At 42.1% G+C, this 18,404-nt stretch overlaps 1 protein-coding gene across 1 annotated transcript; it reads left to right on the top strand.

Annotated features, from left to right (window-relative positions):
* Window positions 1-337: 337 nt before the first annotated feature.
* rasl12 (RAS-like, family 12) lies at window positions 338-17,988 on the top strand. The gene is made up of 6 exons (XM_024800476.2): window positions 338-343; window positions 2,755-2,848; window positions 3,249-3,305; window positions 11,012-11,085; window positions 13,171-13,361; window positions 14,156-17,988. The coding sequence occupies exons 1-6, from the start codon at window positions 338-340 to the stop codon at window positions 14,487-14,489; spliced, it is 756 nt and encodes a 251-aa protein (XP_024656244.1). The 3' UTR covers window positions 14,490-17,988.
* Window positions 17,989-18,404: the final 416 nt, after the last annotated feature.

Below are 18,404 nucleotides of genomic sequence, written 5' to 3'. Positions count from 1 at the left end.
TTGTCTGAATTTCTACGAACATTATTGCTAAGGATTGTCTTATTGCATTGGAGTCACACTGGGTTAAATATGTACACTTGGGTTTTAAGGGGTATTTATTATTTTCTTCTTTTTTTTGGTTGTATGGAAGCCCCAAACGCAATTTCATTGTTCTTGACAATGACAATAAATAAATAAATACTAAATACTAAGGGGCGTCATTAATTCAAACCCTGATGCTATAAAAATCTGTGTATGCTTTGAGTAAGTCGAAGATCAATTGCTGTCTGCGTACAGAGTGTTCTTCCCACACGTGTGTATTCATTAAAATCATTGTTTGACCAAGATCATCTGGACCATGGTGGTTTGTACTCTCCTTCCTCAATATCTGAACCCTAACACCGATAAAAACCCTGAAAACTATACATTTCACACCTGAGCCTCAACTCTCGCGGCCCGGTACCAAACGACTCACGGACCGGTCCGAGGCCCGGGGGTTGGGGACCGCTGCTCTAGGTTATCCTCTGACAAAACTATTCACAGCTTAAAGGCTTCTAATTTTGGTAAAAAGAAAAACATCCCTCAGGATAAATAAAATTCATCTTATCTTTAAACAATTTTATGTAGGTTGTCCTAATAATTTGGCTGCTGTAACAGTGCTCTCCAAACATTTGCATCGATAAGGTTTATCTTGTTAAAAGGAAGCTGCTAATATGATCACAAATGTGCTTTCTTTTAATGGGAGATTTGAACTTGAAATGGGAATGAAAATGTGCTACACAAATATCCTTTGGCACCCAGAAAAGCTTGGACTGTCCCTGTACAGAGGTAAGAGAAACAGTTACAAATATATGGTTTATTTATGAAAGGATGGACTTCTGAGCCCTCTCTTGAGTGAAATCAGACAATTTGCTCCACTAGCATGGGGACAGCTTCAGCTTAGTAAACCAGGGCCCTATTTCAGGAAGCCGGTTTAGTGCAAACTCTGAGTAAGTATACCCTGAGTTAACGAAAACTCTGGGTTTTCGGTTTCACAAAGCGAGTTCAGATGAAGCCTGAGTGAGTTACTATGACGACACTCTCCGTGAAGCTAACCTGCCCCCTAGCAGGTTTACTTCAACTAACCCTGACCTTCTCCGCCTCTGTGTCGGGAACCTGACTGTAGGAAGTGTCAGACATGGCGTGCCCCTTCCTTGAAGAGCCAGTAGAGGTTGAAGCCCAAATTCTCTGCAGAGCTCTCCGCCGGGAGAGAGTGATTAGAGCGTGCTTAATTCATGATGTGGTGATACTTGAACTACTACTTAAATTTTACATTTATTCTCACGGTTCCCAGGCGTGATTGGCTGTATAGATGGCACTCACATTCCAATCATTGCTCCTTCAGTAAATGAAGGAGACTATGTGAACAGGAAGTCTTTCCACAGCATTAATGTACAGGTACATAGTTCCCTGTAGCATTTCAAACTAACAAATTATTTCATTATAGTAATGGATGCTAATTTGTGTTCTCTGCACTGTGAAGATCATATGTGATGCTGCCAACATTATCACAAATGTGGAAGCCAACTGCTCAGCCTCTGTGAGTGGTGGTGGTGGAGGACCCCCACCTGTTTTTCGGGCCTCCGCTTTTTTTCTAGTGGCCATAACGGGTCACATTTGAGCATACAGAGTAAGCAAATATGTACTTGTAATGTGCTCAGATAATTTCAATAAGTGCTTACAGAAAGAAAAGTAATGTAGCCTCTAACTGCAATTGATTTACATCGGACAAACAGACCAAGCACTATGGCTCATAATACAATTACACCTTACCTGTTTGGACTATATTTTTATATTTCATTTTTACTTGCTGCCAGGAACATTTGGGGCCTGTTGGGTTGCACCTGCGCTCACATCACATCATGAAAAAAAATGTATAAAATACAAAATAAAATATAATAAAATAACGTGTTAAATGGGTGGAAATCCCTAGATCAATGTTTAAATTAACACTCACGTATTGACTCTGTCGGCTATGTTTTGCCATGCATGCTCCCTTTGTTTTGCAGCTGGGGCTGTGTTACTTTTTTTCTGCAAAATTTGCACGTTATCGGCATATGCTGCCATCAGAATTTCGGCCTCAAGCGCTGTAAAATACATTGACCGCGCCTTCTTTCCCTCCTTCTCCATGGTGACTCGCTTAATCTGTGCTCCACTAATCAGGGCTTTATGTATCCTCGTGCGCGCGCTTAACTCATTCACTGCCATTGACGTCTATAGACGTCAATTGAAAACATACGTTGACTCATGGCTGGCAGTGAATGAGTTAACTTGGGGTTAAAGCAACTCCGCGTTGATTGAACTAAGTGTTATCAGCCTTTCTGAAACCGAATATTCCGAGTTGGACAGTTCGGGGTTACTCAACCCTGAGTATCGTTTTTCACTCTGAGTTTTCTAAACTGGCTTCCTGAAATAGGGCCCTGGTGGTGCTTCCATCCAGTTCAGTTTAGCTTTTTCAGGCTCCGTTTGAAATCTTTTTCCTAAAATGGAGAGGTCAGTGCATCATTTGCACACGACACCGTTTCTGCTTTCCCCGGAGAAGTAGAGGCACACTGTGATCACAGCACACATCTGGATCTTATAGTCTTTTTATTTTCAGTATTTTCATCTGAGAGAAGAGAAAACAAGCATATTTCTCAGATTCAGCATGTTTGGATGTCTATTTTCTCCCTGTTAGCATCATTTGAAAGCAGGGGCATCTGTCAGGAATAAGTCTGTGTAACGGTCTCTCTGAAGATATTCCTGTCGATGATGTTTGGGAAGGTGAAGACGTGTAATCCTGCTGAATGTAACCTGGTGATTCTTGGTGTGATGGGCTGCGGGAAGTCAGGTCTTTTAATCTTTCACTTCAACAGATGTTTAATCTTCCTTTTTAAACTGAGGGCTGACTGATTTGCTAGATTGTTTTTACTTGTAACCAAATAACTGTTTTAGCAATTCATGTTTAAGAATCACAATGTTACAACTTCAGTGAGCCTGCATGAACACCAGATCCACCAGGAAATAAAGTAAAAGATTTTCAGTAGTAAGTAGAAACAAAACATTTCAACTTTCCAGAGGAAGTTGTTTCATGAGATGGACAGTTCCATAATTCCCTGGGTGGGTTTTATTTAGCATTTTCCCTCAAACGTTCAATGTGTTTTTGTAGCAGTGGTTTTCTCATGCCCCTCACTAACCCTGGTCTCTTGAGGCTCCGTAAATTCTCTTCTGTCTTTGTTCTTGTTTTACAGCACTGACAGTAAAATTTCTCACAAAGCGCTTCATCACTGAATATGACCCCAACCTAGGTAAGAAAACAGACAGCATTGCTGGTCGATGGTGATGAAAGTGCTGTATTTAAAGTGAAATTTCCACCCAGTATATTTCCCCTTCATGCTCAAGTATTTGTATTGTGTCTTGGAAGCCAGTTTCACCATATTGTTGTTTGTGTTTTACAGTTGTAATTGTCTTCAGCCTGTTGTGTTTCCTTTTAATGTGACTTTTGTTAAGTTTCTGTGGGACACATTTTCACTCTTGAGTGCATCACCCCACCCCCATGCTGTTCTGGAGCCGATTACGTTCAGAGTTTCAAATGAAAATGGACTGAATACGTTTCATTTTCATTGATTCTTTTACTCGCAGTATGCTGTAAGTGATATTTAGCATCTCTGCTGAAGAGTCATATGTACAACCTGTGGAGCCTTAACGTTCTCACTGGGATTTGTGTGCGCAGATCTAACATTATGAATGAGAAATGACTTCGATTTGTAGATTTGTTTAAAAACAAACTTTCATATTTTAGACATTTGTACACAGTCCCAATTTTCAGAGGCTCAGAAGTAGCTGCAGAGCCAATGGTTTTGTTGTCAGGAGAGTGGCCTGGCTCCAGTCAATGAATCAGAGAGCAGCCTGGGGTTCAGTATCTTGCCCAGCGGTACATTGGCATGCAGACTGGAGCAGCCATGTATCGATCCCTAGTGGATTACCTGCTCTACCTTTTGATCTACAGCTGCCCCTAGAGAGGCGTGTTCCTCTGTCTTTCTGTGACAAACTGAGTAAATAAATGATCTAGAGTTTATAAAATATGTTGTGTTGAGCTTCTATTTGGTGGCTATTCACCGAAAGTCTTAGTAGGAGTTCCAAAGAGATGCTGGTGAGTAAAGGCGACTGCACTTTAATCACATATTGATGAATTGAGTTAAAATCCTCTGTGATGGTGTACAGAGGCAGAATTACAAACTGTATCATGGTCTAGAAGCACTTATTATTCTCTTTGACCTGGTGACAAACAAAAGCGATTTCTATATCTCCTCTTTTCTCGTGTAAGGGACAAAGTCAGACCTGAAAACAGTGACTGACATGTAATGTTTAAGCGTATGCACTTTAACATTTTAGACTTTTAACCCTCAGCTGTGATGGAACAGACTCATTTATTTCAATGAACATAATTATTTTTCTATTCTTTGTCATGAATTCATGAATTTCTGCACTTTGTTTTATCTGCAGTAGCATTGTTGCCTTTTACAACATTTTGAGGTTCTTTATAGCTCTCTAGCATTCATTCCTCTGATGATGCCAATGGCTGCACTCAGTCGGTCCCTTTTAAAGTAAAATGATGCATCAAATGCCCCTTAATATGAGTGCACTTAGAGACTGAAACAGAATGCCCGAATTAACAAAGAAGCTTGATAACCTTTATCTGGAGATACCTGTTTATCTGGAGTTTTGTCAGATTAGATAAAGCAAAGAAAGCCTGGCTATGTTGAATTTCCTTCTTTGTATAGCCCTAAGGTGCATCTGAATATGCAGATAATCCTAGAACCTTCATGCAGTGGGCTTCTTTCTTTCTTAACCTTCATTCAGACTGAAAACAACCACTGAACATGATCAAGGTTTTTTCAAAAAGCTGCAAGAAGCCTTTTCACCCCCTGTACTGTGCAAGCTGCATTTCCCACAAGCTACACAAGATTATAAAAGTTAAAAAAAAAAAATTTTCTCTGGTCCCCTCCCCAATCAGACCAGGAGTGACATGTTTAGCCGCATGTTCTCCTTAAATTGCTGGTTGTCTGAGTGGTGTCCCAGAAACGATGTGGGCTTCATAGATAATTGGCAAACCTTCTGGAGGAAACCTGGTCTTGTTAGGAGAGACGGCATCCATCCCACTTTGGATGGAGCAGCTCTCATTTCTAGAAATATGGACAAATTTATTAAACCCCCCAAAATATGACTATCCAGAGTTGGGACCAGGAAGCAGAGTTGCAGTCTGACACGCCTCTCTGCAGCTTCTCTCCTCCTGCTACCCCTCCAAAAACCCATCTCCATAGAGACTGTGTCAGCTCCCAAACAGACAAATAACAAACTAAAAACCATCAACAAACGACTTAAACATAAACAATTACAAAGAAAGAACAATACAGTATCCACATCTGAACCAAAGAGTAAAACAGTGAAATGTGGATTATTAAATATTAGGTCTCTCTCCTCCAAGTCTCTGTTAGTACATGACTTAATAATTGATCAACAAATCGATTTACTCTGCCTTACAGAAACCTGGTTGCAGCAGGATGATTATGTTAGTTTAAATGAATCAACACCCCCGAGTCATTCTAACTACCAGAAATCTCGAAGCACAGGCCGAGGGGGCGGTGTGGCAGCAATTTTTCACACCAGCCTATTAATTAATGAAAGACCAAGACAGACTTTTAATTCATTTGAAAGCCTGATGCTTAGCCTCGTCCACCCCAGCTGTGAAACTCAGAAACCAGTCTTACTTGTTATCATCTATCGTCCACCTGGGCCTGACAGAGAGTTTCTGTCTGATTTCTCAGACTTTATATCTAATTTAGTTCTGAGCTCAGATAAAATAATTATTGTGGGTGATTTTAACATCCATGTAGATGCTAAAAATGACAGCCTCAACATGGCATTTAATCTGTTATTAGACTCAATTGGCTTCACTCAAAATGTAAAAGAACCCACCCACCACTTTAATCACACTCTAGATCTTGTTTTAACATATGGCATCGAACCTGAACATTTAACAGTGTTTCTTGAAAACCCTCTCCTGTCTGATCATTTCCTGATAACATTTACATTTGCAATAATTGATTACACAGCAGTGGGGAGTAGACTTTATCAAAGTAGATGTCTTTCTGAAAGTGCTGTAACTACACTGTTAAAAAAACCATCCTAAAACAACGGTAATATTCCGGCAGCTGGGGGGCCAAAATACGACTGTGAAATAACAGAAAATAACTCCCCATAAAAATACGGTTATTTCCAGTAATGAAAATACAATTAGTTGCGCTAATTTGACATGGGATCTCGCCTTTTTCAAGTGCTGCTAAACATTAAATCAGGAACATGTTAATGTGATTAAACAATGAAATCATCTATAAATTGGAAAAAAAAACCATCTTAAAAAAACGGTAATATTCCGGCAGCTGGGGCGCCAAAATACGACCGTAAAATAACAGAAAATAACTGTCCCATAAAAATACGGTTATTTTCAGTAATTAAAATAGAGTTTGTTGCGCTAATTTGACATGGGATTCTGCTTTTTCCAAGTGCTTTTAGGAACATTTTTACGTGATCAAACAATGAAATTACCTATAAACAAGGTCACTGAATGTGGAAATATGAAACATAATGCGTAAATGTACAGAAATATACAGTTAACAGTTGGTTTAAATAATAATTGATTGCATGCCCTGGGACAGAGGCGAGGCTGCCATATCGCACCATCGGCCCCTTTGGCCATCACTAGTAGGCGGAGAGTCTTGACCACGGACACAACGACGGAGAGTGTCCGAGCCGGGGCGCGAACCGGCAGTCTTCTGATCACAAGGCGAACTGCCAACTCTTGAGCCACGATCGCCCTAACTAGCAACGATAATAATACTTATGTGATGTAACACAAGCTTATAGGGATCATGTTATATACTTTTCCATAGCATTAGGGGCGATCGTGGCTCAAGAGTTGGGAGTTCGCCTTGTAATCGGAAGGTTGCCGGTTCGAGCCCCGGCTTGGACAGTCTCGGCCGTTGTGTCCTTGGGCGAGACACTTCACCCGTTGCCTACTGGTGGTGGTCAGAGGCCCCGGTGGCGCCAGTGTCCAGCAGCCTCGCCTCTGTCAGTGCGCCCCAGGGTGGCTGTGGCTACAATGTAGCTGCCATCACCAGTGTGTGAATGTGTGTGTGAATGGGTGAATGACTGGTTGTGTAAAGCGCTTTGGGGTCCTTAGGGACTAGTAAAGTGCTATACAAATACAGGCCATTTACATTTGAATTCAACAGTTCAATCTTTCAAATATTGGACAGATATTTGTGAAATCATGAAACATTTGTGAATGTATTTTAACAATCTAAATATGCATATGTACAGACAGATACATTTAATAATCATGACAATTATGTTGTATTACATTACAGTGATTTAACGTTAATTTACATTCACATGTGAAGTCAAAGTCTATTTACGTAACTTTAATGATATTCTAGAAGAACAGAACATTACTGTAAAATGCAGTAAAATACCTTCATATTAGGGTTTTTTCCTATGGTCGCAGCCATACCCGCGAACTTGTTGTTGTTAGTTCACATTCATTGGCCGATGCTTAGCGTCATGTTATTTATATTAACTGCAATTCCTACCTCTATATTTCTTTTTCAAAATATATAATTAGCACAGCGTGTCCGTGCAATGTTTTACATTGTGGCATGCAGAGAAATCTTAACAACGAAGCTCACAGAGAGATTGAGCTTGTTATTTAACCCCAAGCTGGTAGGGGGAGCTATTTATTGAAACACTTGCCAGTGCCTCAAGGTTCAACAACAGCACAACAGAAGTCACTCTCTACAAAACAACAGCTGTCAGTGACGCTGCACCACGGCGTAAACACAGCATTCAAGATAACAGTTAAAAGTAACGTAACCATAAACAATAAAACAAGAACATCTAAACAGCAGCACATGTCCCAAGGCATGATGGGAGACATTCCTGGATGTATTTTTACGAGCTAAATATGCATATGTACAACAAAATATATTTAACAAACAAGTAAATTGTGTTTTATTACATTTACAGTGATGTTATGTTATTTTACATTTGACATGTCAGATCACAGTCTACTTTTGTAAATGTAATGATATTCTAGAAAAACAGTACACAACTGTAAAATACACAGTAAAATAATGTGACATTACTATTTTTTGGAACAGTGTAAGTTTAAGAATATAATTCACCCACTGTTATCATCTCCAATGCCCTGTACCAACATAGAGCAGAGCAGCTATCTGAACGCTACCCCAACAGAGGTCGATTATCTTGTTAATAATTTCACCTCCTCACTACGTACGACTCTGGATACTGTAGCTCCTGTGAAAACTAAGGTCTCTAATCAGAAGTACCTGACTCCGTGGTATAATTCTCAAACACGTACTTTAAAACTGATAAATCGTAAGCTGGAGAGGAAATGGCGTGTCACAAATTTAGAGGATCATCATTTAGCCTGAAGAAATAGTTTGCTGCTTTATAAGAAAACCCTCCGCAAAGCCAGAACATCTTACTATTCATCACTGATTGAAGAAAATAAGAACAACCCCAGGTTTCTCTTCAGCTCTGTAGCCAGGCTGACAAAAAGTCAGAGCTCTTTTGAGCCAACCATCCCTTTAACGTTAACTAGTAATGACTTCATGAACTTCTTCACAAATAACATTTTTATCATTAGAGAAAAAATTACCAATAATCATCCCACAGATGTAATATTATCTACAGCTACTCTTAGTACCATTGATGTTAAGTTAGACTCTTTTTCTCCAATTGATCTTTCTGAGTTAACTTCAATAATTACTTCCTCCAAACCATCAACGTGTCTTTTAGACCCCATTCCTACAAAACTGCTCAAAGAAGTCCTGCCATTAATTAATTCTTCGATCTTAAATATGATCAACCTATCTCTAATAATCGGCTATGTACCACAGGCCTTCAAGCTGGCTGTAGTTAAACCTTTACTCAAAAAGCATCTCTAGACCCAGCAGTCTTAGCTAATTATAGGCCAATCTCCAACCTTCCTTTCATATCAAACATCCTTGAAAGAGTAGTTGTCAAACAGCTAACAGATCATCTGCAGAGGCTTGTTTGAAGAGTTTCAGTCAGGTTTCAGAGCTCATCACAGCACAGAAACAGCTTTAGTGAAGGTTACAAATGATCTTCTTATGGCCTCTGACAGTGGACTCATCTCTGTGCTTGTCCTGCTAGACCTCAGTGCAGCGTTCGATACTGTCGACCATAATATCCTATTAGAGCGATTAGAACATGCTGTAGGTATTACAGGTACTGCACTGCAGTGGTTTATATCATATCTATCTAATAGACTCCAGTTTGTGCATGTAAATGGAGAGTCCTCTTCACACACTGAGGTTAATTATGGAGTTCCACAGGATTCAGTGCTAGGACCAATTCTGTTTACATTATACATGCTTCCCTTAGGCAATATCATTAGAAGACATAGCATACATTTACACTGCTATGCAGATGACACCCAGCTCTATCTGTCCATGAAGCCAGATAACACACACCAATGAGTTAAACTGCAGGAATGTCTTAAAGACATAAAGACCTGGATGGCCGCTAACTTTCTGCTTCTTCATTCAGATCAAACTGAGGTTATTGTACTCGGCCCTGAAAATCTTAGAAATATGGTATCTAAGCAGATTCTTACTCTGGATGGCATTACCTTGGCCTCCAGTAACGCTGTGAGAAACCTTGGAATCATTTTTGACCAGGACATGTCCTTCAACGCACATATTAAACAAATATGTAAGACTGCTTTCTTCCATCTGTGCTACATCTCTAAAATTAGAAATATCCTGTCTCAGAGTGACACTGAAAAACTAGTTCATGCATTTATTACTTCCAGGCTGGACGACTGTAATTCATTATTATCAGGAAGTCCTAAAAACTCCCTGAAAAGCCTTCAGCTAATCCAAAATGCTGCAGCAAGAGTCCTGACAGGGACTAGAAAGAGAGAGCAGATTTCTCCTGTTTTGGCTTCCCTTCATTGGCTTCCTGTTAAATCCAGAATTGAATTCAAAATCCTGCTCCTCACATACAAGGTCTTAAATAATCAGGCCCCATCTTATCTTAATGACCTTGTAGTACCATATCACCCTATTAGAGCACTTCGCTCTCGCTCTGCAGGCCTACTTGTTGTTCCTAGAGTATTTAAAAGTAGAATGGGAGGGAGAGCCTTCAGTTTTCAGGCCCCTCTTCTGTGGATCCAGCTTCCAATTTGGATTCGGGAGACAGACACTATCTCTACTTTTAAGATTAGGCTTCAAACTTTCCTTTTTGCTAAAGCATATAGTTAGGGCTGGACCAGGTGATCCTGAATCCTCCCTTAGTTATGCTGCAGTAGGTGTAGGCTGCCGGGGGATTCCCATGATGCATTGAGTTTTTCCTTTCCAGTCACCTTTCTCACTCACTATGTGTTAACAGGCCTCTCTGCATTGAATCATATCTGTTATTAACCTCTGTCTCTCTTCCACAGCATGTCTTCATCCTGTCTTCCTTCTCTCACCCCAACCGGTCGCAGCAGATGGCCCCGCCCCTCCCTGAGCCTGGTTCTGTCGGAGGTTTCTTCCTGTTAAAAGGGAGTTTTTCCTTCCCACTGTCGCCAAAGTGCTGCTCATAGGGGGTCATATGATTGTTGGGTTTTTCTCTGTATCTATGAAGCGCCTTGAGGCGACTTTTGTTGTGATTTGGCGCTATATAAATAAATTGAATTGAAATTAAAGGACATATTATATTTTACACAGGCAAGGAGCACACAGGCCAATGGAGCAGAGCTATTGTTATAATTAAAATCAGAAACATTACACTGATAATATTCGGGTTCTTCTTATTTTTATTCACTGCTCCGTTACTGTGTTTACTGGAATTGTTTACTTCCTGCACAGCTATAGAAAGCCTTTGAAAAGTTAAACATGGCTGTTCTGTGTCCTTGCATATACAGAAGACGTCTACTCGTCTGAGGAGGTGGTGGACCAGCAGCCGGTCACACTGAGAGTGATGGACACCTGTGAACAGGTATGAGCCAAAATTTGGTTTTCATACAGGAAATTATTCTGTGGCCTATGTCTGGTTTTCAAAATAAAAGCCCCAGAATGGTTTGCACTTTTCCTAAATAGCTTGCAATTACTTACTGGTTCATATTAAGACGTGTCAGTGGGGTAACATTTTCAAAATAAAATCTTCTAGTTAATTTTAGAAAATTTACATGATACCTAGGATGGTGTCTGACTTGTTTTTCTTTCCTTTTTTCGATTGTCTTGTCCTGCGCTATCAGAATTATTGTCTGAATTCCAAGAAAAATGCCCAACAGATGTGTCTGTGACGGTTCTCAGTCATCCAGGTGATTGTAGTCTAAGGAGCTTGGAAAGAAAAGCCTTTGGACAACTTTAAGTTTCTTGAAGATGTTTCACTTCTCATCCGAGAAGCTTCTTCAGTTCTAGGAGCAAATGGTAGAGAAGCTTGTCTGTTAAGCCCTATGGGGAGTGCCCCTAAGAGGGTCACGGACCCCCTACTAATCCTCTACCTAATCGCACGAGCCAAGGTGTGAAAACAGGTGTGTGTCACAATCAGCCAAGGTTTCGAGTGAACCCATTGTGAAACCTGGCCCCACCCGATCATGTGACTTACTGAGGTCAGATGGCCCAGGATGTGAGTGGGCCTTAAGGCGTCTGGGAAGGGATCTCAAAACTGGATTATAGATGGCAGAGAGTTGGTGTCGTAAACCCCGCCTCTGTTCAAAGATGGTCGCTCACAGTGGACATAGATGCTTCTTTCACTCCTCTTTCAAACCATCTGTCCTCTCTGTCCAAAATGTGAACATTGGCATCCTCATAAAAAGTGACCTTTGACCTTTCGGTGTAGATGGACAGCCGAGTCTTGTCTGGTTGAGGTGGCTCTTCTATGTTGTGCCATGTGTTTATACCAATCCTCGCTGCTCTGTACAGCATACACTACGTTGTCAAGTTTGGGTTTAGGAGTTCTGTGTTTGGGATGAACCAGTTTGTGTCTGAGTGTGTGGCTGGGTCTAAAGTACACTGGGATGTTGTGCTTGGAAAAGACTCCTGAGTTTCTCTGATAAACCTGCTACATGGGAGATGATCGTTCCGCTTGTCTTTCTGATCCTCCCTAGTTGGTGTCTGATCTTCTTTTCTGTGCATCTTTGCTGATTTGGTGAAAGCCCAATTAGGCTAACCACATGTTATAAGAGCTTCCATGTTACATGTGTGTGTTCCCTCTTTTTCCCTTCTGGCTTAGTGGGAACATTTTCTGCACGGTCTTGTAAGCTGCTTGTTTAAGTGAAAATACATTGATGGGTTTTTTTGCACTAATAAAGTTGAGGAGTTGTAAAGTATTTTGTCTCGTGTCAGTTATATCGTCAGTTATATCGTTATCGCAAATTTTCAAATGTATATCGTGATAAATATTTTTGGTCATGTCGCCCTGCTCTACTTCAGATATCCAGCACCAAAACTCTGAACTGGTGGAAAGAACCAAAAGAGCCTGGATGTAATTGTCAGGTGTATTACCGTGACAGTGTGAGCAGTTGTTAGATGACGTAAAGGCCATCTTGAACATCTGTTGACCTGTATAGTGCACTCTACGTAGTATTTTGTATTGTATTAATAGTAGAGTGGGATTTCTAATCAATTTAAAGGTTTTTCAGCATATCTGACACCAGAAGTTTTGGTCTAAGCTGACTGATAGATGCACTTCCCATTTTGCAAGGGAAAAGATATCGATACATCTATTTTTGAGAGTGTCCTGTAGATATCTGACTTTCAAAATAAAAGCTTGTCTGCATACCCAAGGTATCAAAATGCCCCCCACCCGCACGTTTTTTACTTTTTATTTATTTATTTATTTATTTATTCATTTACTCTGATAAATCTGCTCAGCTTTTTATCCAACTTTTTTCCATCCAAGCTTTTGGCAGCAAAACACTGGTCAGCTCCATTAGCAGCAACATTGGACATTCATTTCTCTAGAAATTGAGATAATTAGTGCACTGTGCTGATAGCAAAATCTTTTAGTCTAGAATCTAATGACAGCTCACACAGTAATTTACAGAAAATGAAATTGAGTATGTGTGTGTGTTTGTAGGAAGGTCCAGTGAACAGTGAACGTTATCTGTCATGGGCAAACGTCTTCCTGGTGGTCTACAGCATCGATAACATGGAGAGCTTTAATGGCTGTCAGCTGTACCTGCAGACACTTGCCTCACACAACAAAACCTTCAGGCCACAAACTCCCATCATTCTTCTGGGCAACAAGAAGGACATGGACAGATACAGGCTGGTATCTGTGTGTGTGTGTGTGTGCGTGTGTGCGTGTGTGTGTGTGTGTGTGTGTGTGTGTGTGTGTGTGTGTGTGTGTGTGGCAGCGTGTAAATTAGTCTGTAGACCTTTTCACTGAAATTAGCCACATGAAGAAAGCTTTGTCTCAGACGTCCCTGGAGAAATGAAAAAGACACCAAAGTCCTCATTTGTAAATTTGACTACCTTTAGAACACCTTTTTGATTTACACTCATTAGACACTTAATTAGGTACAATTTGCTGGTACTTTGGTTGAACCCACTGATCATGAGACACAAACAATTAACATATGTTTAACTTCCATCTGTAATGCAGTGGACTCAACAAACCATTGTTGACGGTTAGATACTCAAAATAATTGGACAAACTAGTATAATTTAAAATAAAATTTTGGATTAAAATGCTTTGCAGTCAATGACTGCCTAAAGTCTTGACGCCACGATCATCACCGGGTGCTGAGCTCATTTACAGCAGTCACTGTTTTTTCTCTCTCTGCCTTTAGTTTCGGCTTTAGCAACTGAAAAGCTCTGTTGTGCTGAGAACGAGTGACTGAGCTGAACATTGAAAAATATGTTATTTCTTTGTCTGCACAAACTCTTGGGTTGGTGTTGGAGTGTCCTTTGGGTCATTATCCAATCGTACTGTCTGCTGTCTGATCCGTATTGTTATAAACCTTCGTTTTAATTCATGAAGACATCTGTTGGTTGCAGACTATGACAGTGATACTTGTTGTAAAGGTGTTTTTCCTAATCAGAGAAGTTTGTCCTATCAGACAGGTGCGTCAGTCGGATGGTGAGGCCTTGGCGTCTCATTTTGGATGTGTATTCTTCGAGGTGTCAGCCTGTCAAGACTTCCACTCTGTACAGCAAGTCTTCCATGAGGCAGTGAGGAGGGCGAGGAAAGGCGGTGCCTGTGGCTGCTTGGTCCCCGCCATCTGTGCCAGCGAGGACAAAGCACTTCTGGGTGTCCCATCCTTTACTACACCATGTTACAAGGAGCTGCCAGTGCCTGCCAACGCGAAGCTGATCACAGTGAAGACATCCAGAGCTCAGAGCAAACGGAGAGCTTCCACTCTCACCTTACTCAAAGGGTTTAAGATATTTTGACACATTCTACTGCATGTCCTGTGATACTGTAAGAGAGTTGTAGGTCCTTATGTAGACAGGCTTCTGAAGCAGCAAGAGCAGCTCCACCCTACAGACATTTGGCAGGTTCAATGAAAAAGCCTGAACAATCTTAACAGAGGCTTTTCTTAATATGTTGATTTTATGTTGAGGTTTTACACTGAAAAAACGGCCATGTTGGATTTACTTAACTCAATAGTGGACATTGGTTGCACACAACTGCTTTGCCTTGGCAGAAATTTAAACAACTGAGATAAATCAACACAACGTATTCATGTTCAGTAAACCTGTGCATTTTGTGTTGATAAAACGCAAGCGAAACATGTTCAGATGGAGTAAGTTGAGCTCTTGGAATATTTTAATCCTTCACAATTTTGTCATTTTATTTCAACACTGTTCAATAACTTTTACCACAGTACTACTTGGTCACTTAAATACTACATGGTGTCTTCATATTACATAATGTTCAACAAAGTCTGGTTAACATAAAAAATGAATGAATCTACAACAACTACCATCCTCCTATCTTGGTTGCAGGGGGGCATAACCCTGAAGTGATAGGGTAAGAGGCGGTGTACACCCTGGACACCAGTCTATCAAATATAGACAAACAACCACTTGCACTCACAGGTAACTTAGAATCGCCAATTAACCTAACCTAACTCTAATGACTGCATGACTTTTAACTGTGGGAAGAAACTAGAACACCCAGAGAGAAACCACTGTAAACTAGCCAAACTGTGGATTTGAACTCAGGACCTTCTTGCTGGGAGGTAACAGCACTAACCTCCATGCCACCAATCCAGGTATAACAAAAGTAGGAAAGCAATGATTTCATGGCTTGATGCAGAATCTTCTGTGCATTTTTGCCCTTGACAGGTTAAACCACAGTAAATAGCGATAGCACACACGTGGTGTGTCTGTAGATATCTGCCTCTTATAATTCCACTGATTTTCCTGCAGTTTGAAATCTCGTGTGATCTTGTGAATTTTGTGAGACCAGCAACTAACCACTCTCACTAGATTGGGAAGGACACTGTCTCAGCTGAACTCTGGACATACACATACACTGATACACACTCATCCCCCCTCCCTTTCCTTTTTTTTTTTTTTTTTGCCTGTCCCATTTGGTTCTTTAGCCATCAGAATTGTTGTCTGAAGACCAACAAGGATACCCAATGGATTTACTTTGCCAAATGGATCATCGTGGCATTGCCGTATTGGTCCATTTGGTCGATCTTTGTTTTTATTATTTATTATATTTTATTTCCAGATGTTACAGACGGGACAGACATGAGTGAGAGATAGGAAAGGGAGAAAGAAAGAGGAAGGAAAGGAAAAACAGAAGGGGAGAGGGACAGTGAGAAAGGGGGGGAGAAAAAAAATAAAAATCTCCTGGATCACCTGTTGAGAGAAGAATAGAAAACAAGCAAAAAAAGACAAAAAAAAAAGAAACAAAGCAACATACTAAACACAACACCATCGCATTAATCTAGCTAAGTGTAAACAGCAGTAAATACTAAATATTCAATGTTGTTGTGCAGCACGCAGGACAGATGTGCTTCGAAGTAGCAGCCAAGAAAGGTGTAATTTGGGTCTACGAGCAGTGAACACTTGTGTGCATACCTGTGTGGATCAGCGCGCTTGTATTCCAAAGGTTTCTCCATGTAACGATCTGCTAGGGAGTGTGGGGGGGCACAGCCCCGTCCTCCAGGGTGTGAAGCAGGTATGGAGGAGATCAAAACTCCAGACATCCAGAGGCCCCCAGAACACAAGAGACCAAGGAAGACCAACAGAGGGGCAGCCGCGCCACTGTTCCAGTAAGAGCCGAGGAGAGTCCCAGATGAGGGCTCACTCAGCAGCCGCGGAGCAGAAGCCAGGGGGAGTTGCAGTGACGCGCCCGTGAGCTCCGCCGGCAGCCAGCTGTGCCTGAGTGACCGAGCCCCAGGCCGAGAGGCCGGGGGCACCCCACCCCCGAAGGGGCCCGAGCGAGCCCCAGGCTCCAGGCCCCGATAAGCGGCCGCCAAGGAGTGAGCCGGTGTGTACCTGGACGCCCACCCCCAGACACAAAGAACCATCAACGCACCGACACCTGAGGGAGTCCGCCACTGGCAGGGGAAGTGGTGGTAGGTGGAGATAGGCCTCCAAACCTTGGAGGGCCTGAGGTGTCCCCAGAGAGGTGGCGTCTGATACCCAACCTGACATATAGACACAGACATACAGGCACACACAGACACAAACATCCATTCCCCCCCTCATGCTCTCATATGCACTTACTCCACACTCAACCAACGTGGAGACAGACATAAAGAGACGCTGTACACACAATCACACTCCCCAAGCGTACTCTACAAACCGGGTCTAGGTACCCTTGCCCCTGGAGGGGGGAACTGCACCCAGACCCAGGTGGTGTTACCCTTTTCCCTGCGGTGGGGAGAGGCAGACCACCCCGACTCCGTAGCAGCAGGGAGGCCCCACACTCCAGACCGCAGTCGGACGGCCAACTCCACCTAGCCCTCCCGCTCCAGCAGGTCGCAGAGAATGGGGGTGAGAGAAGACTCCAAACCTCCCTCCACCCGCTCATTGTAGTGTTGATGCATGTGTGTTCTAAGGTGCATTTAAAACCCAGGAGGGCATGGAGCTACCTGCCAGAGAGCAGCAGGTAAGCGCATGGTCCCTCCTGCTAGCCCTCAATGTCTAAGTGTATTTAAAATTGAGAGGTGGGCAACGACGCCAGGGGTGAGGTGTACACCCTGATGGTAATTTGGACTCCGTGATTGTGCCCACCCCCAAGATCCTATATGTATGTGTAGTGAGAGTGTGAATAATGTGAATGTCTAAGTTGTGGGATAAAATTGAGGAAGAGGCAGCCAGAAGGGGACAGAGGGGGGGTAGCCTCCTCTGCACCCTGGTGACATACCCCTACTCCAAGGCCCTGCATGTGTGGGTGGTTGTGGTGCAGCGGGAAGAGAGAGGCAGCTGGAGATGGGGAGGGAAGGAAGGGAGGGGCAGGTAACCCCTCCCTGGGGCCAGCTCCCCCGCTGACCCCAGTAGGCACCCCCATCCCCCCTCCCTTTCCAAACGCCGTCGATGCTTGTTCCCTCCTAGAGAACACGGCGGGTTTGGGCCCAGCGCTGGAAGAATAGCTGCAGGGCAGGATGGCTGCTGTGTTTGCTTGGGACAACTCCTCACCCCCCACCCACCCCTGTTACTGGTCACGTGCTCCATAATGTTGTGCTGTGGACATTTATGTGCTTTCTGTGCAGAGGAGTTTTTTGTTTCCTGTTCTCATGCTGTCCTCCCAGGAGCTCAGCATGAGTAGAGGTCTCCTTTTTCCCTCTTGGACTTTCCCATTGTTTTGTATTTCAGTGTTTTTCTGTAATACTACCGGTCCCTGACCTATCTCCCCATGTGATGTCTGTGTTGTGTATGTAAGGTCGGGGGGTCCCCATTTCACTGCAGGGCAACTTACATGTGACAAATAAAGTTCTGATTGATTGATTGATTGTTTGTATCAGGTCATCTCAACAAGAAGAAATTAAGTTGTTGAATTTCATACAGATCCTACATGATTTCCTAACGTTCAAGATAGAAACATGAAATTTTTGTGCTCAAATTACAAGGTAGACTTTTTTTTTCGGCTTGAGATGGAGGCCTTCCTCAAACCACGATCCAAAGGTGTAGCAAGATTTTATTTAATTTAGCTATATTATTGACTTACTTCACTCGAACATGATTTAATCTACTCTCTCTGCATATCATGTAGTTTCTACATGACACAGTTACACTTAACTTTAAAGCATGAGGCAATTGTGTTAAATACACGCAAGATGCTTACATAAATCCAAGAGATGGCCAATCCCTTTTTTTCAGCGTAGTTTGTTTTTCTTATGACCT

This window comes from Maylandia zebra, linkage group LG9 (genome assembly GCF_041146795.1).
Source record: "Maylandia zebra isolate NMK-2024a linkage group LG9, Mzebra_GT3a, whole genome shotgun sequence".
Lineage (NCBI taxonomy): Eukaryota > Metazoa > Chordata > Actinopteri > Cichliformes > Cichlidae > Maylandia > Maylandia zebra.
This window is presented reverse-complemented; position numbering and strand designations above follow the sequence as displayed.

What these genes read in the sequence shown, in the direction of transcription:
- rasl12 (XM_024800476.2), top strand. An exon ending in GATGGGCTGCGGGAAGTCAG is followed by an intron (nt 2,849 to 3,248) that starts GTCTTTTAATCT and finishes CTTGTTTTACAG; the next exon opens with CACTGACAGTAAAATTTCTC. An exon ending in TGATGGACACCTGTGAACAG is followed by an intron (nt 11,086 to 13,170) that starts GTATGAGCCAAA and finishes GTGTGTTTGTAG; the next exon opens with GAAGGTCCAGTGAACAGTGA.